Source organism: Rissa tridactyla, chromosome 4 (genome assembly GCF_028500815.1).
Source record: "Rissa tridactyla isolate bRisTri1 chromosome 4, bRisTri1.patW.cur.20221130, whole genome shotgun sequence".
NCBI classification, from domain to species: Eukaryota; Metazoa; Chordata; class Aves; order Charadriiformes; family Laridae; genus Rissa; species Rissa tridactyla.
In genome coordinates, this window is record NC_071469.1 from 41956760 (window position 1) to 41978915 (window position 22156).

Here is a 22156-nt window from a genome sequence, read left to right on the forward strand (position 1 = left end):
TTTTTTTCTCTTTATTATTTTTAATGAATGACAGAAGCAAGATGTTCACAAACATCTCTCCCCCTGAATTAGAGAAAGCATTAGGTGAAGGAGTAAATTGGAGCAAATAATTTATTTACCTGTTTTTAAGAAGTTTACATTTGCAAACTATTGCTATGAAGCATAAAAACCTATACCTACAGTTTGCCTAACAAAGAGCTCAAGGTGCAAAGACAAAAAAGAGAAAAGCATGCCTTACTGCCTGCATTTATTAACTTAAAAGAAACAAAGGTAACATTTACTCTGCATTTAATGATAGCAGAACTATTCAGAACATGTTGAATTATTTTGATGAGTTATCAGCTGGCTCTTCTCAAGGGAGATTTCCCCAGGAGCATCCAAAGCTATCGCTTGTTGGTCTTTGGCAAGTGCTTTGTGGGGGATTTTGACTCACCAGCAGGTGTTCTTTAGGAACTGCTGGCCTTCCCAGTACTTAAAACAACTATCTTCTTCTGTGGAATTGGGTCTTTTTCCTCCTAAGCCATTCCACTATTTTCTGTTTATAATGTATGGTGAGGATTACTCCGAGGATACAGATTAAAAAAAGACCAATTAGTTTTAGTCCTATTTGTGCTCTCCAAAAAATCTCCCTGACTGGAGGGGGTCCACTGTCAACGCTCCCTCCAAATCCTTTCCATTCACAATACGGAGGAGCCCAGCCGTACCTGCAGTGACAGTTCTTACGATTGTTACACACTCCTCTGTTGTGACACACTGTCAGGTTACAGTCGTAGTTCAGCACTGATACGTTGGTACATGTCCTGTTGATACACAGCTTGTCACTACTGCATGGCGTGCCATCTTCCACAGCCCCCTTGTCAGCTATTGGCATCCCAACATGATAGTCGAGACCCCAACACTTTTTATCTCCAACAGGGGTTTGGACTAGCGTTTCGTGGTTCCGCAAGAAAGGCAATTTTTTTATGTTTTCACACTGGATCCTACCACATAAGACATTCTCAATACTGCATTTTGTAAAATGGATATTGTTACGAATACCACAATTCCCAAACCGGTCACCTCGAGTATTCACTGCTTTGAAGCAATCTAAATGAGCGGCCTTTGCTTTTTTGCCAAAGAGATGCTGGCACTGTTTACTGTGGGAAGAACATTTTCCTCGATAGCAATAAGCACCATCTTTGCAAGGGGTTCCATCTTGCATGTACACATCCGGCGGGCACTGAGGGGAAGTCCCACTGCAATACTCTGGCAGGTCACAGTTGCCAATGCTTGCTCTGCAGAGCGTTCCTGCTGGAAGGACCCGACATCTTTTGCAGCATTTTCCAGAAGCACAGACGGAACCTGCAGTAAATGTACAGTTTGGGTGACAACAAGGATCCTTTCTGCAGTTTGATTCTGAACCACAGTCACATTGCTCTTCGCCTTCTACTATCTTATTCCCACAGTATTCACGCTTCATGGTGTAGAAAGTGCCAGGTTCTGGTGGCTGGCGAAGGCAGTTGGCGCCACGCCCCAGCAGGTCAAAGTAGTCTTGGTAACTGCAGTCACTGAATGCATCAGTGGCAACACTGCTTTCATGCATAACGCATTTCTTTCGTCTGCATTTACAGCCCGGCTTATCGTGGTGCATCCCAAGATTATGGCCCAACTCATGCACAAAGGTGTTAATGAATGAGGACAACTTCCTGTCAGTGAAAGAATCGACTGCTGATGACCACTGGTTATCGCAGACAGACCCTACAAATGCCAATCCCAGGCTGCTTCCAAAGCTCTGAAATGCAAATAAATGAGCGGTATCATGGCGCATCCGTGGAGACAGGTTTGACTTCCGCCACTTGTTAAAGTCACCAAGTGCCTTGTTGATAGAGTTAGTAATGTTTATAAGGTTGCTTTTGGTCCAGATCTCCAATCCCACCAGAAACAGCCGAACGGAAAGCTGTTCATACAGGGAGTCCCCAATGTTGATGATTTCTATGACTTGCCTCAAGACTTCGGATTCGTTCCTGCCCGACTTCACAAACCGCACATTGTCCACGACCACTACTATCTTCACATACCTGATGTGTGTCCACCAGTCCTTCACCATCTCCTCCTCCTCCTCCGTCTGGGGGGCCTTGAACCAGGGCAGCAAAGTCTTTTGGTGCTTCAGCTCCTCCAGGGTCAGCCCACAGGTGGGACCCACGGGGTTGCTGGCCTCCTCCATGCGGTAGAGGATGTGCCGGAAGGCCGGATCATTGGGGATGGGCTCAATCTCATAGGTGCCATCCTCCACCCAGAGGACGCCATGGAGGCCCCTGCCGCAGGTGCCGAGGGCCACCAGGGAGCCGGGGCTCCCCTGCACCTCACCCTGGAAGAAGCAGTTGTCCTGCACGAAGGGGTGCTCCTCCCAGCGGGCCCCATCCTTGCCGTAGGTGACCAAGGTGAAGGGGCGGGAGACCAGGCCCCGCCGGGGCTGCAGGCGCAGCACCCACGGCCGCCCCGCCACCTCCAGCCAGTAGGAGACGGTCAGGGCATTGGTGTCTGCCCGGGGGCTCAACTGCCGTGGCACCGTCACCCATCTGGCGGTGACACGCAGGTCCCCGGACACGTCCCCCAGGGCAGTGGGACACCCCGCCAGGCCCAGCAGCAGCCCCAGCAGTGCCCCCATGGCCGCTGCCCGGTGCCACCCCATGACCCGCTCTGTGAGGGGATGGAGCCCGACAGGGCCCTGCCCAGGGGAACCACCCTCAGGCCTCCAACGGCCGCTCGGTCAGGAGGGCTGCAGCTCTCCCAGGCCTCCAACCGCCCTGCAGCTGGGCAGGAGCAGCGGCATGGTGGCCCCCTTCGCTTTTCCCCTGTGGAAATGGGACCCTGCTGCCTGGGGGTACATCTCAGAGGACTGCGAGGCCGCCTTGGGACATCCAGCCCCTGCCCTTTGGGCATGAACAGAGGCTCTTGTGGGAAGGAACAAATAAATTAGCCTACCACAAGCACGTTCCTAGCTTATTATCATCTCCTTTTTCAAATTAATGGGCACTTCTCCTTCTGAGCGGACATAGTGAGGAGGGGCTCCAGCTCAGCTTCACACTGGTCATGGATGTTTGTGCTGAGCAAAGGGATCATTTGATTAGACCACAGCGGGGGAAATCTGTCTTAACAGCTCAAAGGCCTGCTTTTGCTTTGTTTACTTTTTTTATTAAAGGATAATTTGTGAGTGGAGATCAGGAACAGACTATTTCGGCTCAAAAGAGTATTTGGAAAATCTTAGGGTCTGAAATTGAGAAGTACAGAAATACTCATCTCCTAGCTGGTTACTAGGACACAGCACTCCTTGGTGCCCTTTCTTAGCATGTGCCTCACTACAACTACTACAGCTATAGACACACATACACCAAGAAAAAAGATAAAACCAGAGAGGAATTCACTTCCACTATGTTCAATAATACAGAGGTAAACTAATAGGCACCAAGTATAAAAGCATAAAGCCTATCTATGCCACAGCTGCTACGTGCCTACAACAATGTGCCTTAATTTACACATATCTCTGATGCAACAGCCATTTTCCCACATCATGGTCTTTCTAAAGGTTTGTGCCTGCAGACCACGGGGAAGAGAGCGAGTGAGCTTACAGGTACATCTACCACTTGGCTGCCATCCCTGTTCTAGGGAAGAGCTCTATCAGGACATGGCTATAAAACACTAATCTGGATTGTGGTAAAACAGGATGTCCTGTGCAGCACAGCTATCCACACTGGGTTTTTGGCACATAGTGCTGGGATTTGACATAGCCACAGCTGTTATCTTTTGGGAATTCTTCACAACTTTCTTTTCAGCACTGAAAGCATGTCTGGGATAAAGTCCAACCTGCTACAACCCTTAACTTTCTCAGCTGCAGGAGGTGCACCCTTACACCACCCCATCTCCATCTCAAGGATCCTGCCTTTCGGCACTGACCATCACCCTGGCGCGCGTGGCAACACTTAACATTTCAAACTGCCCAAGAAAGGCACTGCCCCTCAGGAGGCCGAGCAGTGACAGAAGCAGCTGGCAGAGTGCTCAGAGCTTCCCTCAGCTGCCTCATGCCCCAGGGTCCCAAGTGGGCTGGTACCTTGAGCTCGGCCCATGGCAGGCCTCACTAACAGCTGTGGAGTGTACCAATAGTTGTTCAAAGGGGCTTCAGATTCTGTGAATCGGCACTTTGATCATTCATTGCAAGCGTGGCCAGCATGAGTAGTGTACAGTGCGTAATGCAGTACCTCAGATTACAGGAATGAAAGCAGGAGGACACCTGCTTCTAGAACTATCTGCCTAGATATCCATCTAGAAGGATCTTGCTAGATATCCACAATTGTATATTGTTTGAAATTGATTACTGCTTTATCTAAAAGTGAACTAACTCATGACCTGTGTTAACTTAGATTTTTTTTTCGTATTAGTTTTAGTTTTAAAATTATAGGAACTATTTTCTGTAAAACCTTTTACATGCAGTTAGTTGTTGAATGACTTTTTGCTACTTTTAAAGTATCAGGTTTGCATTCCAGGGCTGTGAACTACATCAGATTACTCTTTTGAAATACATACAACTCGGACCACAATAACTGTAATAGAAAAATCTTGTTACATAATCTTTGTGTGCAGCGTCTGTAGCATTTAAATGCATACTTCTGTTTCTGACCACTCCTTAAGTTATAGAAAAGGCCCTACTAAAGCACTCTGCCAACTTGCTAGAGCAGAGACATGTCTTACCCCCCGCCCCCCGAAGTTATCTACAACTTACCTTCTCTTTTAATATAAACATAACTATATAGTTAGGACTACAAAATACTGTGGTTCCATTCGTGGCAGGTTACTCCTGAGGGAAAGCATTCACGTAAGTTTGCAACACACTGTTAAGCACCCAAGCAAGCCCTTCAGCATCGAGATTACATAAAAAGGGATGACACTGTTGTGTTCAAGCTATCAGAGCCTTGCACTTCTGTACGCTGATCAGGTAAAGACCAAAGAGGAGGGAGGGAAAGATTCCCATTACGAGACAATGAACAGTTTGGAAAAAAAAGTGACTGACCTTACAGTAGAGCAGGGAAAGAATATCACAGCAATCAGTAGCTACTTCAGTTGCAGAAACATTTGTTTGGCAGGTGTAACTGGCTTTCTCATGATTCATTAGTGTTTTTCATTTTTTATTTTTTTTCAATCTTGTAGCCCCCTAAAATTTCCAGTGAAGGTGCAAGCTCCTATGGAATTGAATTCTACCAGCAAGAGGTTTACTTTTCTCACTTACCTTCTGTTGAGTCTTTAGGAACAAGTCACAAAACGCCAGCAGCCTCGTGGACCACAGGTTGAAATCCACTGTCCTGGCAGAAAGAAATGAAGCCTTCTGATTGCTGAGAGATCAATAATACATCATAGCTAATCCCACTGGGAAAATTTCTCCCCACCAATCCATCCACCCAATTATGATACAAATTAGGCTACAGAAGGACATTTGTTGCATAAGTGACCATTTGTTCATTCTGTGCATGACTGCAGGACCAAAGCAACACTTTATGAAAAATTCGTCTTCCTCTCCAAGAAAAAAGAAAAACTATCTTGAACCTTGAATGCCTAGTTATCATAATTTGCTTTGCCATTGATAAAATACCAAAAAACCCTGAAAAAGTGTATCACATCACCTTTTGTTCAGAAGCCATCTGTCGGTTCAGTGAAACCACAATCTATTTGCATAACATCTTCACAATTTTTCTCACAGGGAACCTCCATGTCTCAAAATAAAGCTAATCTCTCCCCTTTGCCTTGTCCCTCCTATTGTCTATACCCTTTTAACCTTGCTCCAAGTACAGCTTGCTTTGGCAAACAACATATACTGACTGTCCAAATGGCATCTAACTTTCTTTGCTAGGAAAAGGTTACCAAAATACAAAGTATGGGGACAGTGTGGCAAAGGGGAATGGGCGAGAATAACACGTAGCCTGGTCAGACCTTCAAAACCCAGTATTTCTACTGCATCTGAGACACCATTAGCTTTACATAGTGAACTGAGGTAGCTAGACAGCCCCTCATCCTACAATTTGGCTGGATTTTTGCATATATGTGTACATACGCACATGTATATACATGTATGTGTATCTGTTCATGTGTATACACACATTTACATGCACTTTCAGGCTCCCAGGGGAATGCTTCTAGGTCATTTTTAGATCCCGCTACCCCATGATTTAGGCCGAGAAAAGCCCTTTTAAAGTCTGAATGGTTATTATTTTGGAGCAAAAGTAGAGCTAGCTCTCCTGTACAACCAAATTTCTCCCTTATGCAAAAGAAAGTGACTCACAGGGCAAATTTCAGAACTGGTTGCTTATTTCCCTTTCATCTATAAGCTTTACAAATATTGAAAGTCCTTTGAAGGACTTTGGACTTTGGCGCTCAGGCTCCAAACCAAGAGATGGTGCATAAATACCGGAAGAAAAAGGCTTAGATTCCCATACACTGAAAAATATTACTGACTAGAAGATAGCTGCTTAACAGCTTTTTGGCAGTAAATTACTTGGAATTTAACAGTAATACCTGACATAATGTCACTTAAGTAAGTTAATATCAAAGCTTACATAACTGATAAAATTATTTTAGAATATCTTGTCAGCAGGTAACAGGATCAGAAGATACTTCAGTCCCTCATTCAGCAAACCTTCAACATTGAAGGACAGCTACTAAGAAATCGACACACTCATTGGTAACATCCCTTACTGCTTTGTACTACAATTCTCTCAGGAAAACATCATTCCCCTGGAAGAGCCTTATCACATTCGAATGCAGTTTCATGCATGGAAGCCATTTTCTATCCTCCCAAGAGCTAGATGCTGGAACTTTAACTCAGATTAGATCAGACCAGAAGTCCATCCTTTTTAATGCCCTCTGACACTAACCAATACCAGACACTTCTGCAGAAACCAAAAACACTGCTGAGAGATGCAGATGTGAGGACAGTCAGCTCTTCAAGGTCCACCCTCACCTCTGAATCATCTCAAATTCTGAGCATGGATTATAACGATTCATTCTAAATGTAACTCCAATAAACCTTCAGTAACTTGTCCCTCTATTCTTATACAACAAGACAGAACAAGAGTTCTCTACTTTCCTACTTGCTTCACAGTACTCAGTTTTATAAAGATTCAGCATCTGTCTTTCCTTTCCTAAGGAACTAAAGTCTTGGTCCTCCCAATATCTTCATAGGAGAATTTTTCTCTTACTCACTTTATTGCCGTTCTTCAAATCCCTGTGCTTTAGCGGAATTCTTTTTCAGGCACAGAGCTGTATAACACACTTTATTTCAGGTGAAGTCCAGTGACTGATAGAATACTTTGCTCATACTATGTGTGCTAGCTTCCATTTTTGACCACAGCTGACTTAGCAACAAGCAAGATATCTTTCTTCTACTAGTACTGCTAAATCTTTCCTTCATGTGTAAGTAAATTTTTCTCCCTCAAAAAAACCCCATCAAACCTAGATCTTCATTGCAGTGCAGCCTAAGTCATCTTTCTTGCTTAAGTTTTTCCAAATGACAATCAGTTTTTTAGTAATATGAATAACTAGAGAGAAATTCAGCTCCTTTAATGGTCATTTCCAAGGACTTTATTCTGAATATCAAAAATCCAGCAAGGACGCTTGAGGTTCCTCACCACTCATGCCTCATTTCTGGAGATCCTCCTTTCCATCATGGGGGTGGATGAGATGACAGCTTTGGTGCTTCTTGAGCTCCTTGCTTTCAGAGGAATTTCTTTAATACAAGAAAGAATCAACACCCTTTTGTTCTAAGCATATTCACATTACCTTGTAATTATTCAATGCTGAATAATTAGCTCTGTCTTGTTTTGAGCACCCTAGAGTAACTGTTTTCTATATCTTCACTTGAGTTAAAAGTTCACACTAGTTTATTATCTACTTATATCGACTTTTGGAGAAACAGCTGTTCAAACTTGACCTACATGGTATGAAATGAAGCTAATTCACACTTAAGTACTCCAATACATCAATTTTAGGTCTGTACCTGCATCAACAACAAACACCTATTGGCTTATCTACATATTTAACATTACAGGGCAAAAATTACATGGATCTTTCCATCATTCATAAGCTACCCAGTCAGAGCTGTTCATTAGTTGCTGAAACAGGAAAAAAATCTCTTAACCTCAAAATAATTTTGACACAGCGATCTAAGCATGTCTTAGTCTTCCTTCCTATCCACATTTTGTCTGCTATACAGACCTTTTCCTTGCTTACTACAGTTTACTACAAGAAAGCAGGTAACAGTTGTGAAAATAAATCAAACTATTTCAAGCACTGCTCCATTACTTCACTGAAAAAAACAAAACCAAACCAGTAGTCATTTCTTTGCAATGGATGACTTCTAATTTTACTGCAGAAAAAATGGTTTGTGTAAGCAGCGTGCTTAAATAGCAAAGTGTATAGCTGTCAATGACGCTTCTCTTCCAGCACCCTACCTCCTCAGGTCTAAAAGGTAGATGACTAACCCAGGTGATCAGATGCAGCAAGAAAGTGCTAGAAGCACAAAGGAAGAGATGCAATTGGTATATTTGAGTTTCAGAAGAAAAAAAAAAAAGGAGAAATATAAACAGCTACACCAAGTGTGCAACAGCAAGATATTTTAGCTTGGTTTATGCCATCATAAATCTTGCTCACAGAACACAAGCTTTTATAACAAAAGACCAGCTTAGCCATTAAGTAAAATGAATACCCAAGACCATTTAGAGACTGAGAGCAGTCTGACATCTAATTGCATGGATTTGAGCCTCCAGTTATCAAATCTCTTATCTGTACCCCAAGCATACTAAAGGCACAGCAATTTATAGCAGGCAGCCTAAATCCTTCAGATGAACTTTTCTTCCTCAAAATAGCACATGATATATTCTGATACCCAAGCAAAAAAAATGCTGCCAACACATACGGCATATTTGCTACTAACAAAGTAGGCATTTAAGAAAGGTATTCCAGCAGCCAGGACTTTTATTTGCCAAGAATTCAGGGAGGGGGGAGGTTATATAAAAGGTTTTCTTTTTACATAAGAAACAAAGACACAAGGGATGCAAGAGTTTGTAAAGATTTCAGGAGGCTGCAAAATATGTTCATGTAAAAAACATTCCCAGAAGCCAACATTCAAAACAAGATGAAGACTGAAAACACCTTTTTTGAGGCAGCTCACATCTTGACATTAACATTTGCATGAGAGGTTTCTACAGAAAAAGCTGTTACAGGGACTTCAGTCCCTGAATTGTCAGTCTCAGTTGAAGAACTTAAATATAGAAAAAGGGGAGCAAGAATCGCTTGTTTTCCACGTACTGACTAATCCAGATGTGTAACAACAACTGCCTTCACTGGAGTCTTGTCCGTTTTTCAGGTGGTCCTTTAGCACCAGCACTCTGCTGAGCATTCTTTACAGTCTCTTTTTCCTCTGGCTTGACAGCTTCAGGGACTGGTTCTGGTTCCTTCTTGATTTGATCCACTTAAGAAATAACAGCAAAAGAAAGTTAAACCTCCAATCTTATTCCTAAATTACTGTTCAGAGTACTTAGAAAACATTATTGATGTCAAAGGGGCAAAATTAATTTCAAAGGTATAGGAATAACCACGGATTAAATTCATACCTATACAGGTAAAAAAAAAAGTGGCATGGATTGGAGACATACAGTTCATGCTCTTGCTGTTTTGAGGTTGCTTATGATCAACTCAAAGTCTTCACATGCTTCCTTGAGCTTGTAACACCATACAAAAAAATCACTAAGAAGCTGGACTGACTAAACTGTTCCCTCGTTCACCCTTTTACCCTCCTCCTACTTTCAAAGACCATTTCCTGCATTCAGACCTTCAGGCAACACGGTTTTACAGATAGAAAGGACGAGAGTAGAATACACATTTTTTCCACGTGACTCTGGCTGTCACAGAGAGCCCTTACCTAGTACTTTGCTCTTACCTAATACTTTACGCAATTAGGTAATGCCAGAATTCCTAACCACCTCAGTAGCCGCAGCGAGGAACTTATATGGCAACTGAAAGATACTGCTATATAGAGCCTATTTTTTAAGTCTTGTGAGAATATTAGAGTTTTACCTGGGATTGGCTTTTCTCCAGGCTTTTGCTGTAGAGGAGGAAGAAAAAAAATACAATAACACATCAGTGGAACCAAAGTCATAATTCTTAACCCTTCCTACTATTCACTTAGGAATATAAACCAAGCAATGCACCCTTATACATAAGAGTTGAGGGTAGAAGGGATCACTAAATACACTTCAAACAAAATAAAATTAACATTTTATAACATCCAGTTTTTCCTCTGACAAGTGAAAAGCACTACAGCAAAAAATACGGAGTTAGCCAGTCTTTCCCACATCTGAGCAGCAAACAGTTTTGTGAGATGCTGTAAACATAATTTCCTTTTCTCCCAAGCAGAAGACCTGGTGGAACAAATGACTACTAGAGACAATTAGAGGTAATCACAACAACTTCACAGAATGCCAAGAATTTCCACGTGAATTAATGAGTCCCCAGAACAATGGAGTAACTAAAATCAAAACAGCTGTGGTGGCTTGATTGAACTCACAAAGCAGGAAACTGGAAGCGGCAGCAAAATCTGATAGCTGACAAGAACAGATCCTCTGTGATTAGATAAGGAATTTGTATTAAAAAAAAAAAATCACCCTCATAGTTTTGCCAAGGTCTTAATAACTCCTGCAATTACAAAGGGGAATCCTACACTCCAATCAGAGCCTTCCATTTCAAATTTATTATCTAATCCATGTTACCATTACAGAAAGCACAGAAAATTCCCATGCAGTTTCAGCTGTTCAAGTACTTACGACTGCCTTAAATTCCAAGTAAGTTACGGTAATACTATGACTTATAAGTGTCATACCTGAACAAATCTGGGTGGAAACTTTTGTCTTAGGTCCAAAAGCAAAGCATCTACCCGTTGCCTTTGGAAAATAGAACTTGGTTCTTCTTTCTTCTTGGCTTTTGGTTTAGCTTTCTCTGCAAGTCACAGAAGTATAAGAGAAAGCTATATTAAAAGTTCTATTCTCGTAGCAGCTCTTTGTAGTACGACAAGTTGTTATTCCTCTCTCCTCTAAATTTCACCTACATTTTCCCTTTGACATCAGTTTGTTGTTTTTTGTTTGTGGTTTTTTTTTGTGGAAGACAGATTAATGACAATTCTTCCCTCCTGACAAACTGGTGTGGCTTCTGAAAATGTACTTTAGTCTCCAGTGGGTTGAAGACTTGCCCACTTTGTTGACGCACAGCTCACCATTTTCGTCTCCCACCCATGCATCGATGTTCATCCCCACCAGCATAGAAGAGCAAGATCCCTTCCACCTGACAGGGAGCACTAACTTACACGTCACACAGACAGACACTTAACCTCATCACTGTTCATTGCCTCAAGCTTTTGCCTACATTACCTTTCCTCTCCCAAAGTACGCAGGAGCAACTAGGAACCATACCTCGTTCTTCTTGATCTTTGAAGTGCCACCAATAGCCCTTGGATGGGTGATAGCGACAGTAGGACATTGCTTCTTCAAAAGCAGACTGAATTCCATGCACTGCAGTGAGCTTTTGGAACAAAAAAGAACACAAGTGTTCAGAAATTAAGGAGAAAGTATAGTATAAGTTTTTGAAAGCAGGGATTTTAAAACTAGTATTCTATATTCATTTTTGTTCTGGGAAGGGAACTTTGGACATCTATTTTTGGACCAAGAATGTTATCTCTTTAACAGGCTCTTACAAGACCTTTTCTGAAGTGCTTTTCTAAAATGACAGAGAAAAATTTACAAAAGCAGTAGTTTACTAGAACAGAAGAAATCAAAACAAACCTGAGTATCCAATTTAAAAAGAAGTATCACATCAACTTAAAAAAATAAGTCTCATTTAAAGAGAAACATCATGTTACCTTAACATTCCAAAGCAAGCTTCACTGAATATGTATTTAATGACTATTTCACATGGATCTGTCATGTAATTTTTCTTTTGATTATTTGAACCTCATGCTGTTCTGCTAATTGTGTAGCTTCAGTTATTCTGATTCTTCATCCTTCAACAATGGATCCTACTTTTTGGACCATACTGCACTCTCCCAAAATCTTCCATTTCCATGTGGGATGCACACCATATTAACCAGTGGTATTTGTTTTAATTTACTGTATACTATACAAGATCTTTCCTCAAAACAGTGAAGGAGGGATTTAAACAGCCTGGGGAACAACTAAAAGTAAAAGCAGATACAAACTGGTATACATCAAATGCACAGAACACTTACAACTCTGGAATTAATGACAGACCCTAAGTCAGGTGCCTGATAAATCACTCCAGCAATAATATAGTAGTCGGCCAATGGAATAACTGTGGAGAGGAAAAAAAAGGCAGAATCAATTTAAAACTCTAGCTGAAGACTGTGTATTTGTTGCTGAATTTCAGTAGTAACAGCAGAAATTGCAACATTAATCTCATCACCAGATTTTCTAACGTTTTCCTTCAAGGTGCTTTATTTGCACCTTAGCCACAGACTGATAAGTGGAAAAAAGAATAGGGTCTGCTTTAGAGATAGAAAAGCATCAGCTTAAAGTCCTGTCCTACTGCAAACAAATAGTTGACCTTACAAGAGGTGGGGTTTTCAGAGCTACATAACAGGAGTCAAATGAATTGCACTGGAAGTAGTTTCACTTGCCTTTGCTACCAGTAGAAACTCACAACATCATACGATCTGATTCTTCCTGCCAAACTTTCTCCAACTTGTACAGTCCTCTTAGCTAGATTTCCCAGACCCAATGGCAGCTAAGCACACATAGAGCGTGCCTTTCTAAATTAATAATATTCTGCCAAAAAAAAAGACTACCTTCCAAAGGCATTCGCTAAGTCAGATTTGGAACCTCTGCTGACCGATCACAAATTGACATTCCTCTGCACTGCAGCTCTAATGAACATCACAATTGCCGCCTCTGCCAAACATTCTTCAATTGAGAAAGTATAGCAATGCTAACAGCTTCAGACTCCTACAGATCTCACCTGCGCACACATTTGTTCCAGTTCCTCCATCTGTATTAACACATTCTGTCTGAACCTTTTTACTGACAGGACCCAATTCATGCAGTACTTGCAATTTATGGAGCTTGGACACCTGCCTAAATTAACAGACCAAGACAGCTGGATGCATATTACAGCCAGTACCCACTTCTCCTCAAAAAAAAGAGGATTCTCAATGTTTCCTTAGAAGTGGAGCAAGATAGGGAACAGCAGCTTTACTGTCTCACCACTCTGTACCAGAGCGGCCTACTTTTCTAGACAAGTAACTCTCCCTAGTCATTGATCTAAACATTTTTCCAAAATCATTTCAAATTGGCAAAAACTCAGCTTAAAGAATTTAAAATATAAATACACTTTTTTAAAAAACACACAGAAGTCATAAGACAGGCCTGCAGCAGTTCTACCCGGGTACTCAACACTAGCTGTGAACTCATTAAATTTTAGTTTTCTATCCCCATTCTCATGTCCAAATACACTAATATTTATACCATGATAAAAGGAAACACTTGGGTAAATCTGAGCTAGGGAACTATGCAACTCAATCAAGGTACCTAGCACAAACTGTACAGCCACAATGGGAAAAATGTTACCAAACAAGTCCCGGTTCAGTTCCACCAAACATACATTTGCATTATAGCAAAAGTCTGAACGCATGTATTGTGGAAGCCTCAATTCTACCCTTGAACTAAAAAGCCTCAAAACAGGAAATTGAGGACTTCGTGGTATTTTCACGCTCACCTTTTGAAAACTAGATTCAATACCTTTGATAAAGAAACAACTCAAAAAATCTGTTAAAGGAGGAATCATGTATGTTTTTTTCAGTATGGAACTGCAATATAAAGAGGCCATGACCTGACATAAGCAAATACAAAGCATTGCTAGAAAAGGCAAAGTCCTGTACAAGACCAAAATGCATAAGCAGAGCCTAAGTCACTAAAAAAAAAAGTTAAGAAACAACTAGCATTAACCCTGCCTTTCTTTTCTGTAAAGCTTACTCTGAAATAACCTAAATTATTTTACACATACATGCAGTAAACACAGAAGACAGTCCAGTAACTATTGAAATGTGGTTACTTTTTTTAATTAATCACACATATGCAAACAAATTTAAGGTTTAAAAGGAATAATGAAGCCAGTCGCATGAAAATGAAAAAAAAAGCTAAGGTATATCATTTAAAACTTAGAAAGGTCATCAGTGACACTGTAAGAAGGAGTGGTGCTGTTGCCACAAGATTCCCTCCAAGCTTCAAAATACTCAGTTCTCAAGAGGAATAACCAAAACAACAAGCATTTGCTTTTTCTCATAGTCATTTTTCACATAGGTCATCATCTTCCACTGACAAGACCCTACTCAGGAGTACAACCAATCCACAGCTGAAGGTGGAAATAATGCAGAGCAAGAGAGTGACGTGACAGAAACAGAGTATGAATGATCCCTCTTCCTAACTAAGGGAAATCGTGGTTCTCAAATAAATAAATTACATACTAGCCACTTCAGATGATTAGCTCTAATTAAACTAAGCTCATCAGCCCAAGCAAAGACATCGTTAGCCTTTTACTCAAATAATTAAAATTAAAACTCTTGCGTAGCCTAACAGATAAATATGACATGGCACGAATGCTATTACCAGTTTCCCATGGCAAAATATGCCATAGGGCAGCACTTTCTCGTTGCACTCTTCACATTTCACCACAAGATGGCAATCCCTGCTATTAGCACACTAGAGGTCACTGCTAGATAAAATATCTCCACCCCACCACAAAGCCACGTACCCTTTTATTTGGATTTAAAATAAAGGCAGAGAAGGGGAACCAGAAGAGCTTAAACACAAACTGGGAGCAGACGAAAGCAACTAACTGATCGGCCTTCTCAAAAGGGACAAGAACTGAGTGACCCTACCTTGCGTTGGAGACTGCCTTTGCTGCTTTCGGATAATGAAGAGAATGGGCTCCTGAGCGTGAAGAAGGATGTACTCCACTCCAACCATCTGGCTGAAAATGAAGCACGCAGAATAAGTATCTTCCTCCAAGTGAAATCTGTAGGATGTGAAGAGCTACCGAAGCGCCTCGCAGTAAAGGGATGAAGTTCTGATGCTTTCAAAGCTCTTCCATATAACGTGCAATAAATAAAGGCATAGAATTTCCTGAGCTGGCTACGAAAACCTAGCCGCATATACAAAGGGAGTTACAACAACCTGACACAACATCTAAGTAGAATATGTTAGCAAACAAATAAATAGCAAGAAAGATAATCTATCATCACAGAGATGTCACATAAACACAGAAACAAAGGACAGGTGTATGATGAGATCATTGGTGCGTCTGATGAGAAAGCCTGTCTGCAACCACATCTGAGCACAAGTGACTTTACCGATTAACTTTAAGCTCAGTTTCCACATTCCCTATCATACTGCGGAGCCTTTAAATAGTTCTCAAACATCTCACTTGTGCTCAGTGTAGCAGATGAAGAACTGCAAAAAAGTTAACTTGCACATGCTGCAATCTCATTACCCAACCATCTGTGATCAGTTTATTTACAACACTCACTACTTTTATTATCCATATTAAAAAGCCAGCTCTTCAGAGGAATTATGTACTAATTATGGCACACAGCCAGCAGGATATGGAAACACAAACTATTTATGAACTCATCCCCTAACATAAACCCTATTCACCATAGAAAAACATTTAACTGCATTACCAATACTCGGGTTCTGTTGAGCTGGGAGGATGAGAAGACAGCTTTTTTAATTCAGACAAGCATCTAAAAGGTGATTTACTGGAATCTCAGAACATACATAGAATTCTTCATGCTTAACAACACCTTGAAATGGCATAAGAGGAAGTAGAAGATACACAAACACCAAAAAAAATCTGGGCTCCCTGGCAAGCAGTGGGACTAAAAAGCACAGAATAGAAGGAGGTTTCCAACATGCTTCCATTCAACCATCAAAGCCTCTGGATGGAGGGATAAAGCACATTGCACAGGAAGCAGTTCCAAATTATAACTTACTTCAAATGGTCCAAGGTCATCCGCTGCATTTTGACAACTTCGTTGTTACATGTTCGGTCATAGAATGGGTTACTTCGCTCTGAGAAATAGTCCAGCACACTCCCATTGTTTAATATTGGAATCCAGGAGCTGTCAACCCAGGAAATTCCCAAGAGATTATCTGGGAAGAGAAATCTACACTGAGTACCAAAGCAGCCAGAAACACTATAAATACCTCCAGGAGTAAATTGCCACCAGTGAATGATTATAGCAGGGGAAGGTGGAACACAGCCTCACACAAACCAGTTCTAATTAAAAATGTGTTTCGTAGAGTTCAAATAATAATTGATATCCTTTAACCTTCTGCAGTTCTGTTGCAGGTACATGATAGAAATATAGCCTTTTTTTATTATTGCACTTTTCTTTCCTTGACCAGTAGCTGCTGGCACACCTTTATGCCTCAAGAATGTGAACAGGGTCTGCGTGCACACGTGTATGTGCTGTGTTGGTGGGAGCTAATTAGCTAGCATATAATATTATCATAGTACATCTACCCAGTAGTATTATATACAGTTTATTTTATTAACCACGGCATTAGCTGAGTAGAAAGACAATCCAAAGCATGGCTCCTTTTGAAAGCTTGGTCTCTGGCAAGTAAGTTGAATTTACTAAACTAAAGATAGAATTACCGGGGGCAGGGGGGGGAAGTGATACACCGACACTAAATCTGAAACTGTTTTAAACATAACCAGGCTATTTCTTACAAAAATAGTTTCCGAGCTGTAAACTACGATGCTGAAAAATAGGCAAAAGACTACAGAGATCTATTAATTAAACCGAGAGTTTTCTTTTGCTAAAGCCAAGGAGTAAGCTAGTGAATGAAACAAAATAGTGGCATCGGTAACATTTCTAAGATGTTCTGTTATTAAAATGCATATCATTATGCTATCCCAGCAGCTGATACTGTTATGTTTCAAAGATTATTATTTTTTATGTGGGTGAAATCTATAATAAACAAAAAAACCCCGAAATGGCAGACACAAAGATGCTATCTTTGGGCAGATGTTTCCCAGTACTCTTGAACAAGAGATTCTGTTCCTGACTCCACAATTAATCTGCCAAATTGCCTGCAGCAAATTACTTATTCCATAACTCAGTGGATGTTACAGAAATCTAACTACAGAGTATTAGCAATTATATAAAAGAGCAAGTTTTTAAAATGAAACATACTCTATAACCTGCAAATCATTATATGCCAGTTAAATTCCTACAGATTGGGGGACATTTGAATTAAAATCCCTGGATTTTATTATCACACTACAGCAAAATGATGTTCCTCAAACAGACCACAGAAACCAGTGTCAAGAATTGGTTCCACAATCAACAAATCTGCTAACATTGAACACCCATGAGGTACTTTGAAAAGCACCCTGAAATTCATCCATTTTAAATTGTAGCAGCAGCAAATAAAATTTTCAAGACACAAGAAAGCAGGAAACGAAGGCATGTGCATGCGTTGTTTAGAATCAAAAAACAGAAGCGATGGGAAGTCACTAAAGAATGAAGAACTGAAATTCCCTCCTTGCAGGAACCATTCCCTTACATTTACGCATTATATACATACCCAGAACTCCCACTCATCATTCCACTGTGAATATTTTACTTCTGTGACAACTCTGCAAGCTCAAGGATGACTGGATCAGTTCCAAAAGTGTCAGCTCATATACTACTGGCAGCTTCTCTGAGGAATGGTTAATAAAGAAACAATAGCTGCCCAGTAAACCCGGAAAAACACAGCATAAATAGTCACGTGTAAATCATTTTGCCTTGTTAATCTCAGAACTGCCAGCCTAACTCTTTCATAGAGCCCAGGGTGGGGGCTTGGGGGAATGTCTAGAGACATTAATATTATTTCACATACACTATTCTCTCTCCTCGCTATAAAAAAGGAAATCTCAGAAACGCAGCACTAAGATCCACTATTAAGTACTTAAGTTGTGGTAGAGCTTATTTTCCTAAATGCCTTTCAAAACCAAAAGACAAGCTTTCCTTCCCAACATGCATTCTTGCCATAATAAATTCTCATATTACATTTCAAATACAAACTTCTCTTGCTTGTATGATTACCAGTAACTAGATTTCTCAGGAAGAATGTCAGACAAGCTTCATATATATATATAGTTATAATGCTGTACATAGACCGATAAACGTATCATAAAACTGACTATAAAGCTGAGGTCAATTATCCATAGCTGCTTAGTACCAATATTTATAATTGCCTTTATAACTAGCAAGATTGTTCTCTTAAACTACTCCTGGAAAAAAGGGGAGGACAAACAAAATCAACCATGAACCTGACATGCCTGTTATTCCCAATAAGAAGGGAGTACTTATGTTTATTTTGGGTATGAGGAAGAAAGGATGGTGTTCCTGCTTCCCTGTTCCTTTCAAAACCAGGACATCTTGTTCAAAGCGTTTTTTGTGGAATTTGCATCACAGATGCAAAAGTAAAGTGCTTGTAACAATACTGCCAGTCTGCCATGAATGTCAAGACAATTTGGGAGACAAGCCAGCAAACCATGGCAAAAAACGAGAGGGGAGCAAGTCGCACAATGTGCTGTACCTGGCCTTGCTGGCTGGACAGCCCAACACCAGGCTTTGACAAACCAAGAGGAACAGTAAATCAGTTTGATCGCTTAAAAATAGAAGTACACTTCAAATTCAACTGAATATCATGAACCATATTAGATACAAGATTTTGAGGGAGCTTAAATGATCAGGATAAAGTCAGAAGGTTCTCACACCAACTAATAACTTAATACAGCACTCCTGCCATTAATTGTCCACACAGCTCCTTGCTGCAATCCAAAACAAGGCAGTCAGAAAAGCAAACAGGACCACAGACATCGTTAAGAATTTGAAGAAAAATAAAAAGGAGAAAACTTCTGTGGCATTATCAAAATTAATCCCACATGAGCTTTCCCTGAATACCTGCTCTTGGTCATTCTCTGAGACTTCACCACACAGGCTTTCAATGTGATTCCATTCAGATACTCTTATGGAGAAAAATAATTCTCTTGCTGTCTCAACCCCCTCCTTCCTCTCTCAAAGTTCAAACTCTTCACAGTAATCTAACCTGTATTTTGTTTACAATGTAAACCTCCTTTAATATTTCATTCAAGTATCACCCCTTCTTCTTCAAAACATTCTTTCTATTCATGTCCCTGAATTCTCACGCAAACCTTTCTTGTTCTCAGTTACTTCATCTTTCTTTCTGGCTTCTCTAACACCTGGTCTGCCTCACCACATCCACCCAAAGCACTGTTAGGATAACCAGCCCAACCCACTGCTTTGGTCTCATGCAAATCCCACACGTGCCAGTGTTCCCTGCTTTCCTCCACAGTCCAGAGCTAAAATTCTCTTTAAGCTCTTTAACGTAAGCTGTTCCCTCCCTGAGCTGTTACCATCTCACCCAAGGACCTCCACGTTCCACGTGAAAAGGCAGTGGCATACCAGAAGGGAGACTTGTTTTTCCCAGGTGGCCCTGAGCACACCCTCCTGGCCTGCCTCATGCCCAAGAAAACTGATTTTTGGACAGTTTTTCCTCCCAGTTCCTTCCCGTGACATAGCCGCATTAGCAACACGATGGAACTCTCTTGCGTGGAGTTTTCAAAGACATACGAACAAACTTAGCAGCTCCACTGCCCCTACAGAGCACTAACAAAGGCAGCAGCTCTATAATCCTCGCACCTTTGGCCACACCTCATCGTCCAGGAGCTTGGACGCTCCTTGCAGCGACCGCTATTAGCACAGCGGCCTCCAGCCAGGACAGTGGCCATGACACCAACCTCCTCCTTCAGCCGCAGCCACCCCGGGGCTGACAGTCCCGCCGCGCTCCCTCACGGAGGGAGCTCACCCCTTCGCGCCAGCCCAGCTTGACACGAAGGCGACCCCCACACACACACAGCCTGGAGCCGCCCCGAGCGCCCAGAGCCAGCCCGGCCCTACCTCGGATATCCACAGCCGCCATGGCCGCGCCGCGCACTTCCGCCCGGCGGCCTGACGGCGGGAGGCGGCGAGGAGCGGAAGCGGGGTAGAGCGGCGCCGGCAAGAGAGACGGGAGAGCAGAGCGGCGCCACCCGGGGCGGAGCGGCCGGAGAAGGGGCGGGGGCAGCCGCGACGAAGGCCGTCCTCGGCCGGCCCTGGCGTGGGATGGGGTGGGATAGAGTCGGATGGCATGGAGCGGGCTGGGATGGGGTGAAGTGGAGCGGAATGGGGTGGGGTACGATAGGGTGAGATGGGATGGAGTGGGATGGGATGGGGTGAGGTGGGATGGGGTGATATGGGATGGGATAGAGTGAGATGAGATGGAATGGTGTGGGATGGGATGAGATGAGATGGGGTAGGATGGGGGGAAATGGGGTGGGATGAGGTGGGATGGGGTGAAGTGGGATGGCATGGCATGGGATGGGATGGGATGGGATGGGGTAGGATGGGATAGAGTGCGATGGGATGGGATGGGATGGCGTGCAATGGGGTGGGATGAGGTGTGATGGGATGGTGTGGAGTGGAGCGGAGTGGGATGGGATGGAGTGTGGTAGGGTGGAGTGGAGTGGGATGGGATGGAGTGGGATGGGGTGTGGTGGGATGGGATGGAGTGGGATGGGATGGGGTGGAAGAGGATGGGGTGGAGTGGAATGGGATGGGGTGAGGTGGGAAGGAATGGGATGGGGTAGGATGGGGAGAGATGGGGTGGGATGAGGTGCAGTGGGATGAAGTGGGATGGGATGGGGTGGAATGCAATGGGATAGAATGGGATGGAGTGGAGTGGGATGAGATGGCGTGGGGTGAGGTGCGATGGGATGGGATGACGTGCAATGGGGTGGGATGGGGTGGAGTAGGATGGGAGAATGTCCCTTGTCCCAGCATGCTGATGCTGGCCAGGGAAACAAGTGTGAAGCAAAAGGTTGTGCTACACCAGCCTCCCACCACAACCACAAGGTGACCTGCTCATCACCCGTGAGTTATGCCTAACCAGAACGGTGGCATTAATGACGAAAACTAAACGCATTTTTAATGCTAATTCTGAGCTCTGCGTTCAAAAACAGAGATACGGGCATTTTACAATTGTTTTCACCTTGTGTTGGCCCTCTGGTAGTTGCCAGTCACTTTCAAAGTGAAAGAGACGTGGACTGCAGGTTCCTGCTGAGCATCACACCCATCTTGGTCAAGCTGGCTGGGGCAGCCCTGATTTAGATTATATGTGGGAATAATACTGGATGTTTGAGATCGCACTATCAGAACACTGCACGGTTCCTGTCCTGAGGTTTGGTCCTTGGCATTTTGACTCTTAAGTGGTATCACTGATCATTTATAGGGTGAAGAACAACATTTGGTGGGTGTAAGGAAATACACACACTGAAGATTTACAAGCTTTTTATCTAGACTGACAACCAGAATCCCCCAATCTGCCATACAGAGTGCCCGATATCCCCATGTCCCACTAGCGCAGCTCCATGTGCCCATCTCGCCTGAGCCTTTGTGGAGGACTGCTGGGGTCAGCCGTTCCCTCACTGGGAGCAGCAGGGGCTGTGGAGAGAGCCTGGAGGTTATTACCTCACTGATGGCACGTCAGGGTGGTAACTGGTGATGGAATTTCTCCCCCTTCTGTTAGAGAGATGTGTACAGTGTGTATGAAGTACAGGAAAGGGATATAATTATTATATGAGAGCAGTCATAAAGTTAGGTCAAACCAGAGCTGACACTGCTTATTTGCTCTTCATTCCGTCCTCTTGTACTGATACATTAGGAGATGGACTTTAATTGCATAACCACATACTTTTCTTTATTCTTACCTCCAGGACTCCTGTCTCGTTCAATACATTAGAGTCAGGATACGACTTGCAGATATACTGGGTTTGTTTTCTGTGAAGGAGAGCTGCCTGCAGAACACTTGCTTTACGTGTTCCAGATGTTAAAAGATGTCAAGGTATCAAGTGAAGGTTACAGAAAATGACAAGATCAAATTGTTAAGGCGGAAGAATGCTGCTTTGGAGAATTGGACTCTATTCTTGCCAGTGATATAGATATACATTACATTAA

General features: G+C 42.5%; 2 protein-coding genes across 2 annotated transcripts; both read right to left on the reverse strand.

Annotated features, from left to right (window-relative positions):
• On the reverse strand, positions 1-8401 carry LOC128909418 (disintegrin and metalloproteinase domain-containing protein 20-like). The gene is given in 2 exon segments (XM_054201069.1): positions 1-510; positions 512-8401. Coding segments are annotated over 2 exon segments (2241 nt in total). The 5' UTR covers positions 2672-8401; the 3' UTR covers positions 1-429.
• A 578-nt stretch (positions 8402-8979) lies between these two features.
• On the reverse strand, positions 8980-20179 carry MED6 (mediator complex subunit 6). The gene is made up of 8 exons (XM_054201071.1): positions 20063-20179; positions 16076-16235; positions 14963-15054; positions 12299-12381; positions 11487-11595; positions 10901-11016; positions 10099-10126; positions 8980-9493 (listed from the first exon to the last, which is right to left on the reverse strand). Exons 1-8 carry the CDS (start codon positions 20082-20084, stop codon positions 9363-9365), a joined length of 741 nt encoding a protein of 246 aa, XP_054057046.1. The 5' UTR covers positions 20085-20179; the 3' UTR covers positions 8980-9362.
• Between the last annotated feature and the right edge of the window lie 1977 nt (positions 20180-22156).

Bases quoted from the DNA above. Each gene is read 5' to 3' on its own strand.
- MED6 (XM_054201071.1), bottom strand. From the start codon at position 20,084: ATGGCGGCTGTGGATATCCGAG. The intron at 16,236-20,062 runs GTAGGGCCGGGC...TTCTCTTCCCAG, and splicing joins GGCGGCTGTGGATATCCGAG to ATAATCTCTTGGGAATTTCC. The intron at 10,127-10,900 runs GTATGACACTTA...CCTCCTCTACAG, and splicing joins TTCCACCCAGATTTGTTCAG to CAAAAGCCTGGAGAAAAGCC.